At 52.8% G+C, this 13,592-nt stretch overlaps 1 protein-coding gene across 2 annotated transcripts in view; it reads left to right on the forward strand.

Moving 5' to 3' along the window:
* Positions 1-5,725: 5,725 nt before the first annotated feature.
* The window catches only part of SAMD4A (sterile alpha motif domain containing 4A), a gene marked incomplete at its 3' end in the record, with an annotated part of 103,812 nt that continues 95,945 nt past the window's right edge, over positions 5,726-13,592 (forward strand). For both annotated transcript variants that reach the window (XM_082000505.1, XM_082000506.1), the window contains exon 1: positions 5,726-7,318. In XM_082000505.1, coding sequence (XP_081856631.1) covers positions 7,123-7,318 — 196 coding nt within the window. In that variant the 5' untranslated portion in view covers positions 5,726-7,122. The remainder of the gene's footprint in view (positions 7,319-13,592) is intronic.

Below are 13,592 nucleotides of genomic sequence, written 5' to 3' on the forward strand. Positions count from 1 at the left end.
TGATCAAAGGAAGAACGGGGCAGCGATTTATGGCGTATGACAGCTTGAAAAGCAATGCTTTTCACCAGAGGCTGCCGTACACAGAGACGAGATTGACAACCCAGCTGCTGCCTTTCATTTGGAAGCTGGCTTCTTCCTCGGTGGTCAGCACCAGACCTTGGCTGGAGCAGCTGCGGCATCATCCAAACCCTCCTCCGCTGGGACAACTTGCTCCGAGGCCAGCTTAAATCACTCAAGAACACCCTTATATTTTGCTATAGGCCCAAAGAAAGGTATTTGCCAAGAGCTGGTAGATTCACATTAAAGAATGGCTATAGCTTTTCCAGTCTTTCAATCTTTAAGTATCTTCCCAGAGGCATGAAAATGTGTAAATAAGCCAGCTCCAGTTTTCCCTTTCAGCGCCAACTTCTTAACAAAAAAGTCTCCATCAAGCCCGACAGCATTTAATGCTCTATCATTAACAAACCATTTGCTTTTCTCCTGTCCTGAAAAAGGTATTTGATAATATAAAGGACTCTTGACCCTATGACATGTTATGATGGGGTCATTTATATCCTTCATTTTAGCATCCTATACCTTGGTGTTCCCACGGTCTAACTGTTGGATCTACTCACAGTAACCCGGTAGACACTTATTTCACAGCACCTCATGTGCTCAGAAGTTTCCAGGCTTTGCAGAATTGTACCCGCAGCAGTACTTTGCCACTCCTTTTGCCGAGCTTTATGTTGCTGGGTTTAACAGGCAGGTTGGCCACGTGCAGGTTTCTCTGCAATTCATCCTGCTCCTGCTTCCAATGACTGCAGCCAGGCGAGACCTCGGCAACGTGGGGCTCCACTGTGCGCCTCTGGATACATCTGCTGTAGCTAACTGGAATAGGTGGACCTCCATTAGGCAGCATTTTCAACAGTGTCCTTAAATGTTCCTGGTTGCTGCACATTAAGTGTTCATTCTCCAAAGATTCCCATAAAACCCGTGTCCTCCAGCACAGCCAATACCTCCCTCGTCTCACATAGTTTGAAGGCTACTGAAAGAGGTGGTGGGGACAGAGAGGTGGCTGGATGCTGGTGAAGTTGGGGAGAATCACAGAAAATATGGTAGCTTGTAAAGCGTTGCCCCGGAGCTGGCACCAGCTTCAACCCCAGCCATCCACACTGGAACACAATGCATGATCCCGTATTTTAACTGTGTGGTAGTCTCTGCTGCAGGGAGCAGAACCAATCCATACAAGGGCAAGGTGAACTCAAAGACGTATCCACTGATTTTTGGTCAAGAGCCTTGTTTTTCCAAATGAGCTCCTCAGAGCACGAGAGCAGGAATGATTTTCAGCCTTTTGTATGTCTCTTATTTGGAGCAACATGATCCTTTATAGCACGATTTGGAGATGGACCTTGGTCTGGCTGAGTGACCCTACCCGCACGAATCTGATCTAATAAGGTGTTTTTATCCCTTTTTTGCGTCTCCTCATTTCCATGGGAATCTTTTTCTTTTCTTCTTTTTGCACCTCTTACAGAGAAACTTGTTGATACCCATGAAGACAGGAGTGGTGATTTTGGGGCATTTTGGCAGGGCTGCCAGGGTTCCCTGCTCCCCGTGCCAGGCTCCTCAGGGAAGTGGTGACCTCTGATGTTCTCTGCCGGGTGGTAGCTAGAGATGAGCTGGGATAGCCGAGTTTGGTATATACGGAGCAACATTTACAATTTTACATATTTATTTATCCCCCGTTTTCAAGGAAACACATCAAAACATCTGAGCACCAATTTGAGCATCTGGTGGAGCATTGTATGACCAGTCTGGTTCATCAGGGGGTTGGGGCTTGGTATTACCCCGTTGGCCCTCCATAGACGTGCCAGCCTTGATTTATGGAGCTCTCCTGAGGACTCCCGAGAAGCTACCTCCATACCAGGGTGAGCAGGCAGCGTCCTGGGCAAGCGGGTGCCCTGAGATGTGGTGGGATGGAGAGAGACACGAGGACAGCATGCAGGGCACGGCTGAGACTGGATCCCCTCTGCCAAACCCATCCTACCTCCTCCGCACGTGGAGCCCCTCTCCCCAGCTCACTCCGAGTTTCCACAGCTTGTCCCCTTCTTGCAAGGTGTTTGGAGGACTCGGGCAAAACGCAGAACACCCTTTAGAGGTCTCAGTGGTTCATCTCTATTTACATCTATTCTCGCTGGGCTGCACTTGTTAGTTCTGTGCAGCCCCAAACATTACTCACGCAGGTTTTGTGGAAAGCTGTGTGTTTGGAGCCAGGAGCAGGAGAATCAATGCGAGCTGGTTCCGCCCGCGTTTGCCTTCCGTGCTCGGATCCCCTGCCATTTCATCAGGTGTGTGCGTGAAGGTTTTCCTCCACCCCAGCATCCTGGTTACATCTAAAAGCTCACCCGGCCTTGGCAACTCTTCCACTCTCCTTTAAGGAAGTTCTCCTTAAATTACCATTATTTTGTCAGCAACAGGCACGCTTCATTATTAATAATTAAGTAGGAAAACTGCCTTAGTATCAGCGCTGCTGACACACGTCTTGAGCTGGCACCAGGCTTCCAAAGAGAATTGCTTGAAAGGGGTAGTTAGGGAAGCAATTTCCTTGCTGGTGCGTGCTAATGTGCATCTCCAAGCCTTGGAGCTGCTGGAGCCGGGGAGTCGAGCAGCTCCGTTGAATGGTGCCTCCTTGGGGATCGGCGTCTTGTTTCATCAGGGCCATCTGCTCGCAGCACAGCCTCCGTCAGCTCCAAGTCCTACAACAAGCTGCTTTCATTGCTGGCTGGAAATGGTCTGAAAAATCTGAGTGTTGTAGGTAAACACGAGGTGAGGCTATGGGATACAGCCATCCAGGGAGTCATCTCGCCGGCGGGCATTTACGGGGTGTTAGCACGCATGCAGAGGGGCCCAGAGCCGTCGGGCGTCTTGCCGCAGACCCGGCTGAGGTGTGAGCTGGAGCTGCGCTCCCTGCTTGTGCCGGCGGCCGGTCGGAGGGGGTGGGATGGGGCACCTCTCCCGTGCCGCACAAACGCCTGACAACCAGGCTGCCCCGAAGGCCCAGCGGCGCTGGAGCCGGGCTCTGCCCTCAGCGCGCGCAGAGGTCTCAGTTTTGCAAAGGCCAGTTCTTTGTTTGCTGTTGCTGGGACGAAAGCCTGACTTTATATTCAAGGGGCTATTCGAAGCTGCCAGAGCCCAATGAAACTTACTGCCTGCCCGGTTAAGTGAATCCTTCGCGTCCCCTTCTTCCTCAGCTCCTCTTCGTCACCGATTCTGCGCGCGTCACCGGGCGGGAAAGCAGCCTGCGATACGTTTGCCGGGGGTGCTTTATTGGAGGTCCGTTGGTTAAGCGGATTTATTGCGTTGCCTCTGTGTCCCCGGGGTCCCTGTGAGCCAACTTGCCAACGGCCCAAGCGTCGCTGGAAGGGCAGCGTCCTCAGCACGGCACGGCGGGCGTCCCGCTGGCGGAACGGGGTCTTCCCAAAGCAACCCCTTGACAGCGGCGGCACAAATACAACGCGAGCAACGCTTCCCATGCTAAAGAGTATTTCCTGCGTAAATGTGTGTCCTCCTCCCCCAGCCTCGAGTAGGTACGTGTAGGACAGACCTTGGAAGATCGCTGCCCCTTCCACGGTGAATTCAGACCCGAGGATATCCCCGAACCCCGGACTGGACACAGGAGAGTGAGTATAAATACAAATTTCTAACGGCTGCCCCATCCAGTCTGGATATGTAGACCCATGTAGGTTTTATCATTTACTTTTTATTTTTACTTTTCTTATATTCCTTGTTTGTTTGCTTGTTTGTTTTTGGCAGGCATTATTCGTAGGGATTGCACAGCTCCACCACCCAAGGTAAGGAAGAGGCTAGCATCCCAGCGGCCAGTTCCCACACTTTGTTTAGGAACAAGCGGAAGAGATGTTGTGTTTAATTATCTCAGCCTGCCTACCACGGTGTTTTCACTAATACTTGGGTCTAATGAGATAGGAAATCTGGGCCATTGTGTGCTGGTGGATATATTCCTCCTTTCTTCAGCTAAACGCGTTATCGGATGACTTCCACGGAGATGAGCAACTGCTTCCTTTGAACTCATCAGCCGTCAAGGTTCTAATTTGCTTAGACCACCTGCTTGGCTAATATTACCGCGGGCCTCTTGTTTTCTCTCTGAAGTGCTAAAGAGAAACGCAGACGGTGCCTGGATGTTGCCGTACCGAGCCGCCCCGCATGCCGGCAGTGGAGGTCGGCCAGACCATGCCGTCAGCTCTGCCCCAGCCAAAAACCGATGGCACGGACTACGCAAACCCGGCGAACAGCCTCCGCTCTCCGCCCCGGGACTTGCAGCCCTGCAGAAATGCTCCGTCTGGATCCGTGAAGATCCCAAGGTCCCCCAGGAACTGCCACATAAAGCAGAATTATCCTGCTTCTCCACACCCGTGTGTTCGCGCGGGGCTGGCTGGGGTGTCTCTGCTCCCAGGGCACAAGGTCTGCACACTGGATGCTCCATCCGCGGGGAAGAGACTTGACTGCGGAGATGTTGATGAGTGCCCCAGCCGATTAGCCCTGGAGGAGGAGGTTTGGTCCAGCCAGCTCAGGGATCCTTCTATCGCCCCGATACGTATGGGCACCCGCCCCGCAACGCGTCTAGCGATGCAGCAGGGTTTCTTCCACGGGTGGCAGATGTATTTTTTAATTACCATAGAAACCTCCAAACATCACAGCGTATGCGGTTACGTCACGATCTCGCTCCTCTGTGTCTGCTTCGTCAGGACGCTATGGGTAGTAGGTGCTTGTAATCTCCCAAGAGGCAGATGATTTTTTGGGGTTTTATTATCAGATGTGCTCTTGATGTCTCCTGGAGCATGGGACAGGCTCTGTGGCCTCGGTCCTTTTACTCTTGCTCGTTCATGACGTGCTGCGCGGGTGGGGACGCCATCTCTCGCTGATCTGCCCGGCCTCGCAGAGGGTTGCCCTTGGTCATTTCAGCCCTAAATATTCTTCCGATCGCTGCTATTACCACTTTAGATGTGCAAAATGCAAAACCCGAGCGGCGTTGTCAGCAAAGCAAGCTTGGCAACCCTTAAATTAGCAACGTGCAATCACACGGCGTTCTGCCCGGAGCTCCTCGTGCCGTTAACGCCGACAGTTTAACGAGCCTCGCTCCGCGTTCCCGTGCAAGACGCACACACCGGTGCGGCAGACGGCGTGTCCTCGCAGCTCGGCGGTCCGTCCCTCAGCACGCCCGGACGGCGGGAGGACGGTCGGCACCGAGGTGAGGGGAAAGGGGCTCTTTGATTGACCGTTTCTTGGGATGGAGCTGGAGGATGAGACAGATGGCTGGGGTTTGTTGGCAGGGAACTCCGCTCCTGTTTGTTTAATTAGTCACCAGACATACCGAAAGCTAAAGCGTGTTACGTGCAAACTCATTAAGCAGGGTGAGATGGACCATTTGCTCCTATATGTGCTCTTGACACATAGGAAGCGCTGGAAGTGATGCGGTGATCCTCATCTCGTGGTCCTGCCACGGGATGGACGCTCCTGCATACGGGACTGGGCATTCCCAGTGGCTTCGGGCAGCCTTCACCTCCCAGATACTTTTTTCCCCCTCAAATGGGACGGATTCAGCCATGAGCATCGCTTTTTAAGCCAAAGGGTGCACGGACGCCGCGTGTTCCTTCCTCCAGCACCCACCGCAGCACGCAGCCACTTTTGGGGAACGGATTTACCGGTGGAGGGGTTCAGCCCCCGGTTTGCCAAAATCCCATCGCGTCTCCCTCCCTCGCCATCTCCTGACGCCGGGTACGTCTCTTACCCACCTCCGAGCTTGTCTGCAAAGCAACGGGGACCAGAAATTGCTGCCAGGGTACCCGTGTCGTGCGTCCCCTGACGCGCAAGCCGTGCGTGCATCAGGCATGTGACGTCCTTTTGCTGTGCCCACAAGTAACCACCCCGTCCACCTTTATTTATGCTTTATTATAATCATTCTGCTCACTATTTGCCGTCTTCTTGCCAACGCTCGTGCTTGCGTTGTACCGGGGCAGCGTTTCCCCCTGAGCGCGTGCCGACATGCGGGGGAAAAAAAAAAAAATTTTAAAAAAATTAAGTTCAAAAATCCCCTTTTCTTGCCGATTCGACGTTTACCGGAGCAAAAAGTAGCATTTTTCCCCTCCTCCCCCAAACCCCCCCCAGCCACAACCCCTGCCGTTGCCCCGCACGCCACTAGATGGTGGTTTCCTCCAGCGGCAAACCCGCAGCCGGGGGGGGGGGGGGGGGGGGGGGGGAGGGAGTGGGCGCGCGCCCCGCCCCCTCTATGACGTCACCCCTATGCAAATGAGCGGCATGTGGGGAGCGGGGGCTCGGCGCGCCGCCGGCCTCAGTCTCGCGCCGCCGCCGCTCGCGGCCCCCCCCTTCCCCCTCCCATCTCTCCCCCCCCCCTCCCCTTTCCCCGTCATGGCACGGCCCCCCCCCGGGGCCCGAGCGAGTCAGGTGAGTGCGTTCATTTTTGGGGGGGGGGGGGTGCGGGGGGCGGGGGCCGAGCTGGGGCGAGGGTTGCTTCCAGCGTGGAGGGTGTATCGGGGGTCTGCTCGTTTGAGGAGGAGGAAGGCTGCGGTGCCAGGGCCGAGGGCGAGCCTTCCTCCTCCTCCTTCTCCCCCTCCTCCTCCCCGTGCCTGACGTCCCCCCTCTCTCTTCCAGGTGTGAGGCCCCGCCGGGAGGAGGCAGCCCCCGCCGCGCCCTGCCCTGCCCGCCGCAGCCTGCCTGGGGGCAGCCCCGGCGCTGGCGTTTTCCTCTTTTTTTAGCTTTTTTTTTGGCTGTTGCGTTTTTTTGTTTGGTTTTTTTTTTCCCCCCCGATCGCCTACACCACCACCTCCCCCCTCCGCCCCGTGTCGCCGTCAGGGAACCCAGCGCCGCACCGGAGCCAGAAGAGCGGGAGCAAAACCCACCCCAGGCCGAAAACTGCGTCCAAAACCAAACCCACCCTTTTTATTGCAAAGGAGAGATTTTTTTGGTTCTTTTTTCTTAATTTTTATTATCATAATTTTTTTAAATCCTGACCCCAGACACAGGGGAGGCAGCGGAGTCGGGGCAGGGAGGTTTTCCCAGTTATTTATTCTCTCCTCCCGCAGAGGTGTCGTCCCCGGCCTTGGGCTCACCATGATGTTTCGAGACCAGGTTGGCGTGTTGGCCGGCTGGTTCAAGGGCTGGAACGAGTGCGAGCAGACTGTTGCGCTGCTCTCGCTGCTGAAACGCGTCAGCCGGACCCAGGCTCGCTTCCTCCAGCTCTGCTTGGAGCACTCCCTGGCAGACTGCACCGAGCTCCACATCCTCGAAGGGGAGGCCAACAACCCCGGTGAGTGGGTTTTGTTGTTTTGGTGGTTTTTGGGGGTTTTGTTTTTTTTTGTTTGTTTGGGGTTTTTTTGTTTGTTTTGTTTGTTTTTTTCCGCAAACCTGCGTGAACGATGCTCTAATGCAGGCAAAATTAAAAAAAAAAAAAAACCACCAAAAAAAAACCCACCCGAAAACCCACCCAAGAGGTGGGAGGTGGGGGAGCCGGGGCTCCCCAGCTTGATTGCATGAACAGCTTCTCTTCTTACGTTCTGCCTTTTCAAACGGGTGATGGCTTATTTCAGTTTGATTTTTCACAGCAAACTACTCCACTCTATGGCGTGGTGTAACTACGGTAGCATGAATGATTGGTGGTTTTTTTTCCTCTCTACGCCCCCCCCCCCTTCCTCCTTCCATGCAGTTTCCTGTGAAATAAGTAAGTCAGGTCACGTAGAGTCTGGATTTTCTAGGCTTCTTTTGGACAACGTGGCTTGCTTTGCTTTCTGCAACATGCAGAAGCAGCTCATCGCTACCTTAGACGAACTGTTATTTTCTAAAGGTCTGGGCAGCTGGGTTATCCTTTTTTTTTTTTTTTTTTTAATGTGGCAATTCCTATTTCATCATTCAGATCCTGTTTGGACGCATTTTTTCCTGCAGCTCTGAATACCCCCTTGTGTTTTAGTGGAGCTCTAAGAAAATATGAGTAGACTGTTTTATGCTACTGAATGTACAGGATGCATTACAGAAAATGTGCATGGCTATGAAAGTATATTTTGGTTTTGTTTATACACCATTAGAAGTTACTCAACTCTGCAAAAGTAAATGGAGCTAGAGCAGGATGAAAATGGCATAAGTGATGTGCAAATCGCGCCGTGTGTTCATGTGTGTGTTAATTCATGGGTGTGTATGTTACAAACACATACGTTCCTAAGTGTGCATGTGCAGATATACGCAGGGATGCGAGTCACTTTAAGCAGAGTTTCTGAAATACAGAGTATGAGCAGGGAGGGCAAAATCTGCATTTAAGTTGCATAGTTCCATTTCCCCAATGCCTCCAAAAAAGCCCAACAACAGCAAAAAAATAGCAAAGCCCTCCCCCCCTCCCAGCCCCGGTCCTGTTGCAAAGCATCCTTTTTGCTTAAAATCCTGGGGGGGGCCCAGGAGCTCTTGCTTTTCAGGCTGTGCGTGTCAAAGCGGTGCCGGGGAGCAACCGGCTGCGTTTCATGATGGGTGGAAATCTTGCGGGTTGGCGGTGGCCGGATCCCGAACAGAGCCCCCAGTGTTGACGGGGCAGGAGGAATGCAGGGTCCTTCTCCAGCTGTTCCCCATTAGAGCACCGAGCCGGCAGGATTTGGCAGCTGCCTGTGCTGCCATTTGATGACAAGGTCCAGCGCAACGCCGTGTTCCACTGAGGATGGATTTAAGTTCTTCTGCAGGAAACCAAGCCCAGGGGCTGCTCTGGCGTGAGGGGGTCTGGGCTGGCTATGGGGGAGCGAGGCTGGAATTGGCCGTTGCCTTATATAGCTCGTAGGAATGAGCGAGGGAGGAATGCTGCCGAGTGCGTCTGGGCGCAATACTGCTGGTTTTATAAACAGCTGAAGGGCCGAACCTCATCCCTTTGGGTGGGGAGGCCCTGGGGGGGACAGGGAGGGAGCATGCTCTCTAAACTCAGCTGCTCCAGGGTAAATGTGCGGCCTCCCGTGCCGGCCTTAGCACGGGCTTGCTGTGATTCCCGCTGCAAGTTGGCGTGGCAGTATATTTTTAAACATATATATATTTTTTTTTTTTTGTAATCAGATCAGCATCGCAGTTCTTGATTCAAATTGTGGTTTTGGTGGTAGCCCTGTCCCCTAGGTTGGTCAGGTAATTAGAGGGGGGTGATTTACCTCCCAACCACAGAAAAGGCAAATTACGAAGGAAAAGAGCGTTTTAAAGTCTTCCCAGATACAAAGTCGTGTGCGGCCGTCTGTGTGGTGGCATTTGCTCGCTGTAAGCCAAGGTGGAAACCAGGGGCTGGACCCTTCCCATCTCTACTTGTGCAAGCAATCCCTGCTTGCCCCTGTAATCCCATTGACCTTGCTTGGCGCGAGGACTTCTCCTGCGAGCGGAGCTTGGCATGCAGCCTCCTGCCTGTCCCACAGTGCGTTTGTGGAGCTGCCTGCGCTTTCCCTGGCGTTTCTTCCCAAAATCAGCTGTTACTCCAGGGCATTTGTAATGCTGACAGCAAAACAGGGATCTGTTGAATTCCTCTTTCAGGGCAAACACCCCTCCATACGGCTTTCCCATGGGATGGATATCTCCATGCATGTGAGCCGGACAATCCTGTTGTGGTGGAGGGAAGGGTAGCTGAGGTTTGCAACCAAGAACCATTACGAAATAGCTTCTAGTCTCCAGTGTTAATGCTGTCTTCTTCGTAAAACCACCTGTATTTATTAAATCGCTCCTGTTCAGTGCCCGTTTTGCAGTCTGGCATTTGTCACTTGCCTGGCAATGGAATCACATCAAGTTCTTCTGAAAAGCAGCGTCATCATCTAACCTCGCGTTACGCTTTACTGTTTGAATCCTGTTGTTTGCATAACTAACTTGGGCTCAATTCCCTCTCAGGCTGGGGGCTGAGGTGGCTCCGTGCTATGTTTTCCTGGCGTTTGCTGATGTGGAAATGGTGGCTGCCTGCTTGTAGGTGCCCCACTAAGCATCCTTGTTGATGTTGGGGACGTGATGATGGTGGTGTGCAAGGGACCACGGGATGACAGGAGTGCACAGCCTAGGTGGATCGTAGGAGCTGGTGGTAAGACGTGGTGTGGTCACCTTTGATGAAGCACGGGTGAAATCCTCTATCTGGCAAGGGGTGTCACCATGACTTAAGCAACGCTGGCCTGAATGCAACGTGCTGGTCTAACATGCCAGAGCAAGTGTCTGAATTGATTTAAACAGTGGGTCCTCATGAGAATTGGGTTGGTTTGTATGTGCAGGACCTGTATGTGCCTGCCCCAACCCTGTTGGAGAGGTGGGAAAACTTGAACGTTACCCCTAGTTCATGGTCTTTAGGAGGAGGTGGCAGCCCTGCTGTGCTCCTTGGTGGATGGACATGGTCCTCGGCAATGTTGTCGCCAACAATTGAGATCAGGAGGGGGCCCAAAGGGAGACCAGAGCATGAAATCCTCACTGGCTGGTGGAGCTGGGCTCATGAACCTGTGGGTGCGTGGACCAGGCATGGAGGAAAACTCCTTTTAACGAAGGTGTCCAGGTTTTTTCTTGCCTGGTGGACTCCAAATGAGAGATGTACTGCATGGCAGATGAGATTGGAAAACTTCAAGGAAGAAAAGTAACTTTTTTTTTTTTTTTTTAAAAACTAGCTAATTGACATGGATAAGCAAGTATATTTATTTTGCAGGAGTTCTATCTTGTTTTTTCCAAGTTTGAGGGTCTTTTTCATAATGACAGCCAAGCCTTTCCTGTTAGGACGGCAAACCCAGTGTGGCTCTGCTGGATATGGCCACGTATGACCCTCAAAAAGCCCTGAGGAGCCTCCTGCTTCTGTGGCTCTTTGGATACCTGCTCAAGCATGGAGGGATGGATATAACCACATTGCCCACCTCAGTTGAGAGACATCTTGCAGAAAGCTACACTGGTGTCTCGGAGCACACCAGGGATGTGGTGACTAAATGTGGTGAGGGGGGCTGTATAGACGGCTGTGAGACCACCTGCAATCCATAGTGCATTTAAAGGTATTGCTTGATTGTAATGGTAAAATAGAAGTGAGAAGCAAATATGGAGGGAAATCTATATGTTTCTTTATTAGGTGAAGCGTACAGCTTGGGGGTGTCATACATGGTGGCTCAGGGGAGCCTCACAGAGCTTTAATGGTTTAAGTGGTGAAGAGTGTGGGTTGCTGCTAATTCAGTTTGAGCGCAAATGGCTTGGCCTGCTGTGCATGGAGAAGAATATGGAAACCATATTATCTGTGCACAGAAATAGAAGTTTCAGGTATTGCACAGCGCTATTTAGAAGCCTGCTATAACTTCCTTCCTTCCTTCCAGCCTGGCCTCGCTGGGCGGCTTCGATCCCAGCTGCTCGGAGCCGTCAGGACGCGGCGACCTCCTGCGAGCCGCCAGTAAAGGTCAGGCAGGAGCGTAATGGGAGCTGTGCTCCTCCTGCGCTCGCCGGCTGGGGCTGAGACACCGAGGGGTGCCGGGTACGGCCGCTCCGGGCCATGGGGTACAGACCCGATGAGAAGGTATAGCGGGGCCGCTGTATCCATGAAGCGTGGTCCATAGGCTTTTGACATTGAGTGCAGGGTGTGCTTCTGCTCCCACCTGTGCAGGCATCCCCTCTCTGACAGCCAGAGGCATGACGGGTTTTCTTGGGACTTCCAGCGTAGTCCCACATCCCATCCCACCAGCCCCGGCTTCAGAGCTGTCGTGGCTTCCTTCCTCCTGCGGTCTTTGCTGGTCAACGTCGATGCCCAAAGGTTCCTGTGGGTCCTCCAGGCATCCAAACACCCATCTGCGCTGGTGGTAGCAGAGTGACAGCTCTAAGCTCTTGGTTTTGAAGGACAGCAGGCTTTCTTTGCCCTGTGCATGGGACATTAACTACTTCAGGCCAAAATCTTTATTTCATTTTGGCAGGCTGTCAAGTGTCACAATGAGAGCATCAAAATTACCTAGATTTCTTGGCCTGGGGAGGACTGGCCAGAGGAAGAGACAAGGGCTGGAGGGAGTGGTGATGTCTTTAAGTAAACCAACTGATGCAGCTGGAAAAAACGGCCAAGCAGGAAGATGCACCAGCTCAAAGGAGGGCTTGTGTGGTTGGTTGGTTTGTTTTTTTTCCCCTCCTGACTGTGCCAGCTGGTCTATTAAAAGGTACTACATGTTCCTGCACACCTTGCCTCTTATAATCTTAGGCTGTTGTGGCTCCAGCCCTACGACTGTTGCTGCCACCGCAGCTGCAGACAGTCTCCCAGCTCATCGGGAAGCTGCTACGCCTCTGCTGTGTGAATTTTGCAGTTCATCCCCAGTGACCCCCACTGTTGGAAAACCATCCCGGTGCCCAGTTTGAAGATGGTTCTCAATTTCTAAAAATTTTTCTTGGGTCACTGTTGCATTGCAATGCTGAGCTCTAGTTTAAAAGTGCCCTTGGGCTGTGGGAGAGCATCTCTGGGCTGTCCCGTGCTGGGGACCGGAGGGGCCAAGCAGGCATCCCAGGAGGAGGACAAGGGGCAAGGAGCTAAGCCCTGTGCTCGGTGGGAGCGATAAGAAGTTTTACGTGCAACGCCGGACGCTGGCATTGCGTGGTCCCTCTGCACGCTTGCCTCTACCCGGAGGGGGGTGTGAGCATTCCTGCCAGCTCTGCTCATTAAAAATCATGAGCTGGGATTCTTAAATGGAGAGATCTGCTGAGCTGTTGGACGCTGGCTTCTTTTTAATCTGCATGCTGTTGCTTGAGCTGGTGCCATGCATCTTGCCCAGGTTTTGTTTGCAAACTTGAGGGCTAAAAGCTGTCTGTGCTGGGTTTTTTTGGAGAACAGCAAGGGGAGGGGTATAGAGGTACAGCGCAACATTAGCCGGGGCTTTGAACAAGGCTACGCACCCAGTATCCGGCTGCAATTCAAAGATATTTTTCTTTTTAAAGATGCTTTTCAGAATAGCTGTGAGAAGCACTGCAGGCCAGCGTTTGGCTCACGCCAGCCCTGGCTGGAGGCAGGTCTGTGGCACGGAGTGAGGAAGGCTCCCCTTTGCTCTCCCCCGCACCCTGTTGATGGGACCGAGAGGAGATGCCTCTGGGCTTGTGCTTAACTCTTCTGTATTTTCTCCTATTTGCTTAAAAATGCCTTCCCTCGCGGTTCCTGGCACTCATCCCTTGCAGTTGGAGAAGAGGGAGAAGCTCCCTGTGCTCGCTCCCAAAGCACCGGCGGTACCGATGGCGAGGTTTGCTCCCCAGGGCAGAGCTCACAGGGGCTGGGCCGTTTGAGTGGCCGGCGTGCCTCTTCCTGCGCAGCACAGCTTGCCGGGGGTAACTTTTTTTTGGGGGTAGCAATGCTTAAAATGGGGTAGGGGGGGAGAAAAAAGTTAACTAATGAGAACAGGGTGGTTTGCTGCCCTGAGCATGGTGCTGGTTTTTGCCAGCTGCTGCGGGTGGGCTGCTCTCTCCCAAAGAGACTTTTCCATACTTTGCAGTGTCCTTTTACCATTTTGTCATAAAATGCATGCCTCAGTGAGGGCTTAATTCCCCCAGTGACTGCAGTTTGGAAAAATCTCACTGTTGAAGTGCATGTGAAAGATGCAGAGAAGCATTTCGTG

Source organism: Phaethon aethereus (genome assembly GCF_964289735.1).
Source record: "Phaethon aethereus genome assembly, chromosome: 5".
In the NCBI taxonomy this organism is placed as follows: Eukaryota; Metazoa; Chordata; class Aves; order Phaethontiformes; family Phaethontidae; genus Phaethon; species Phaethon aethereus.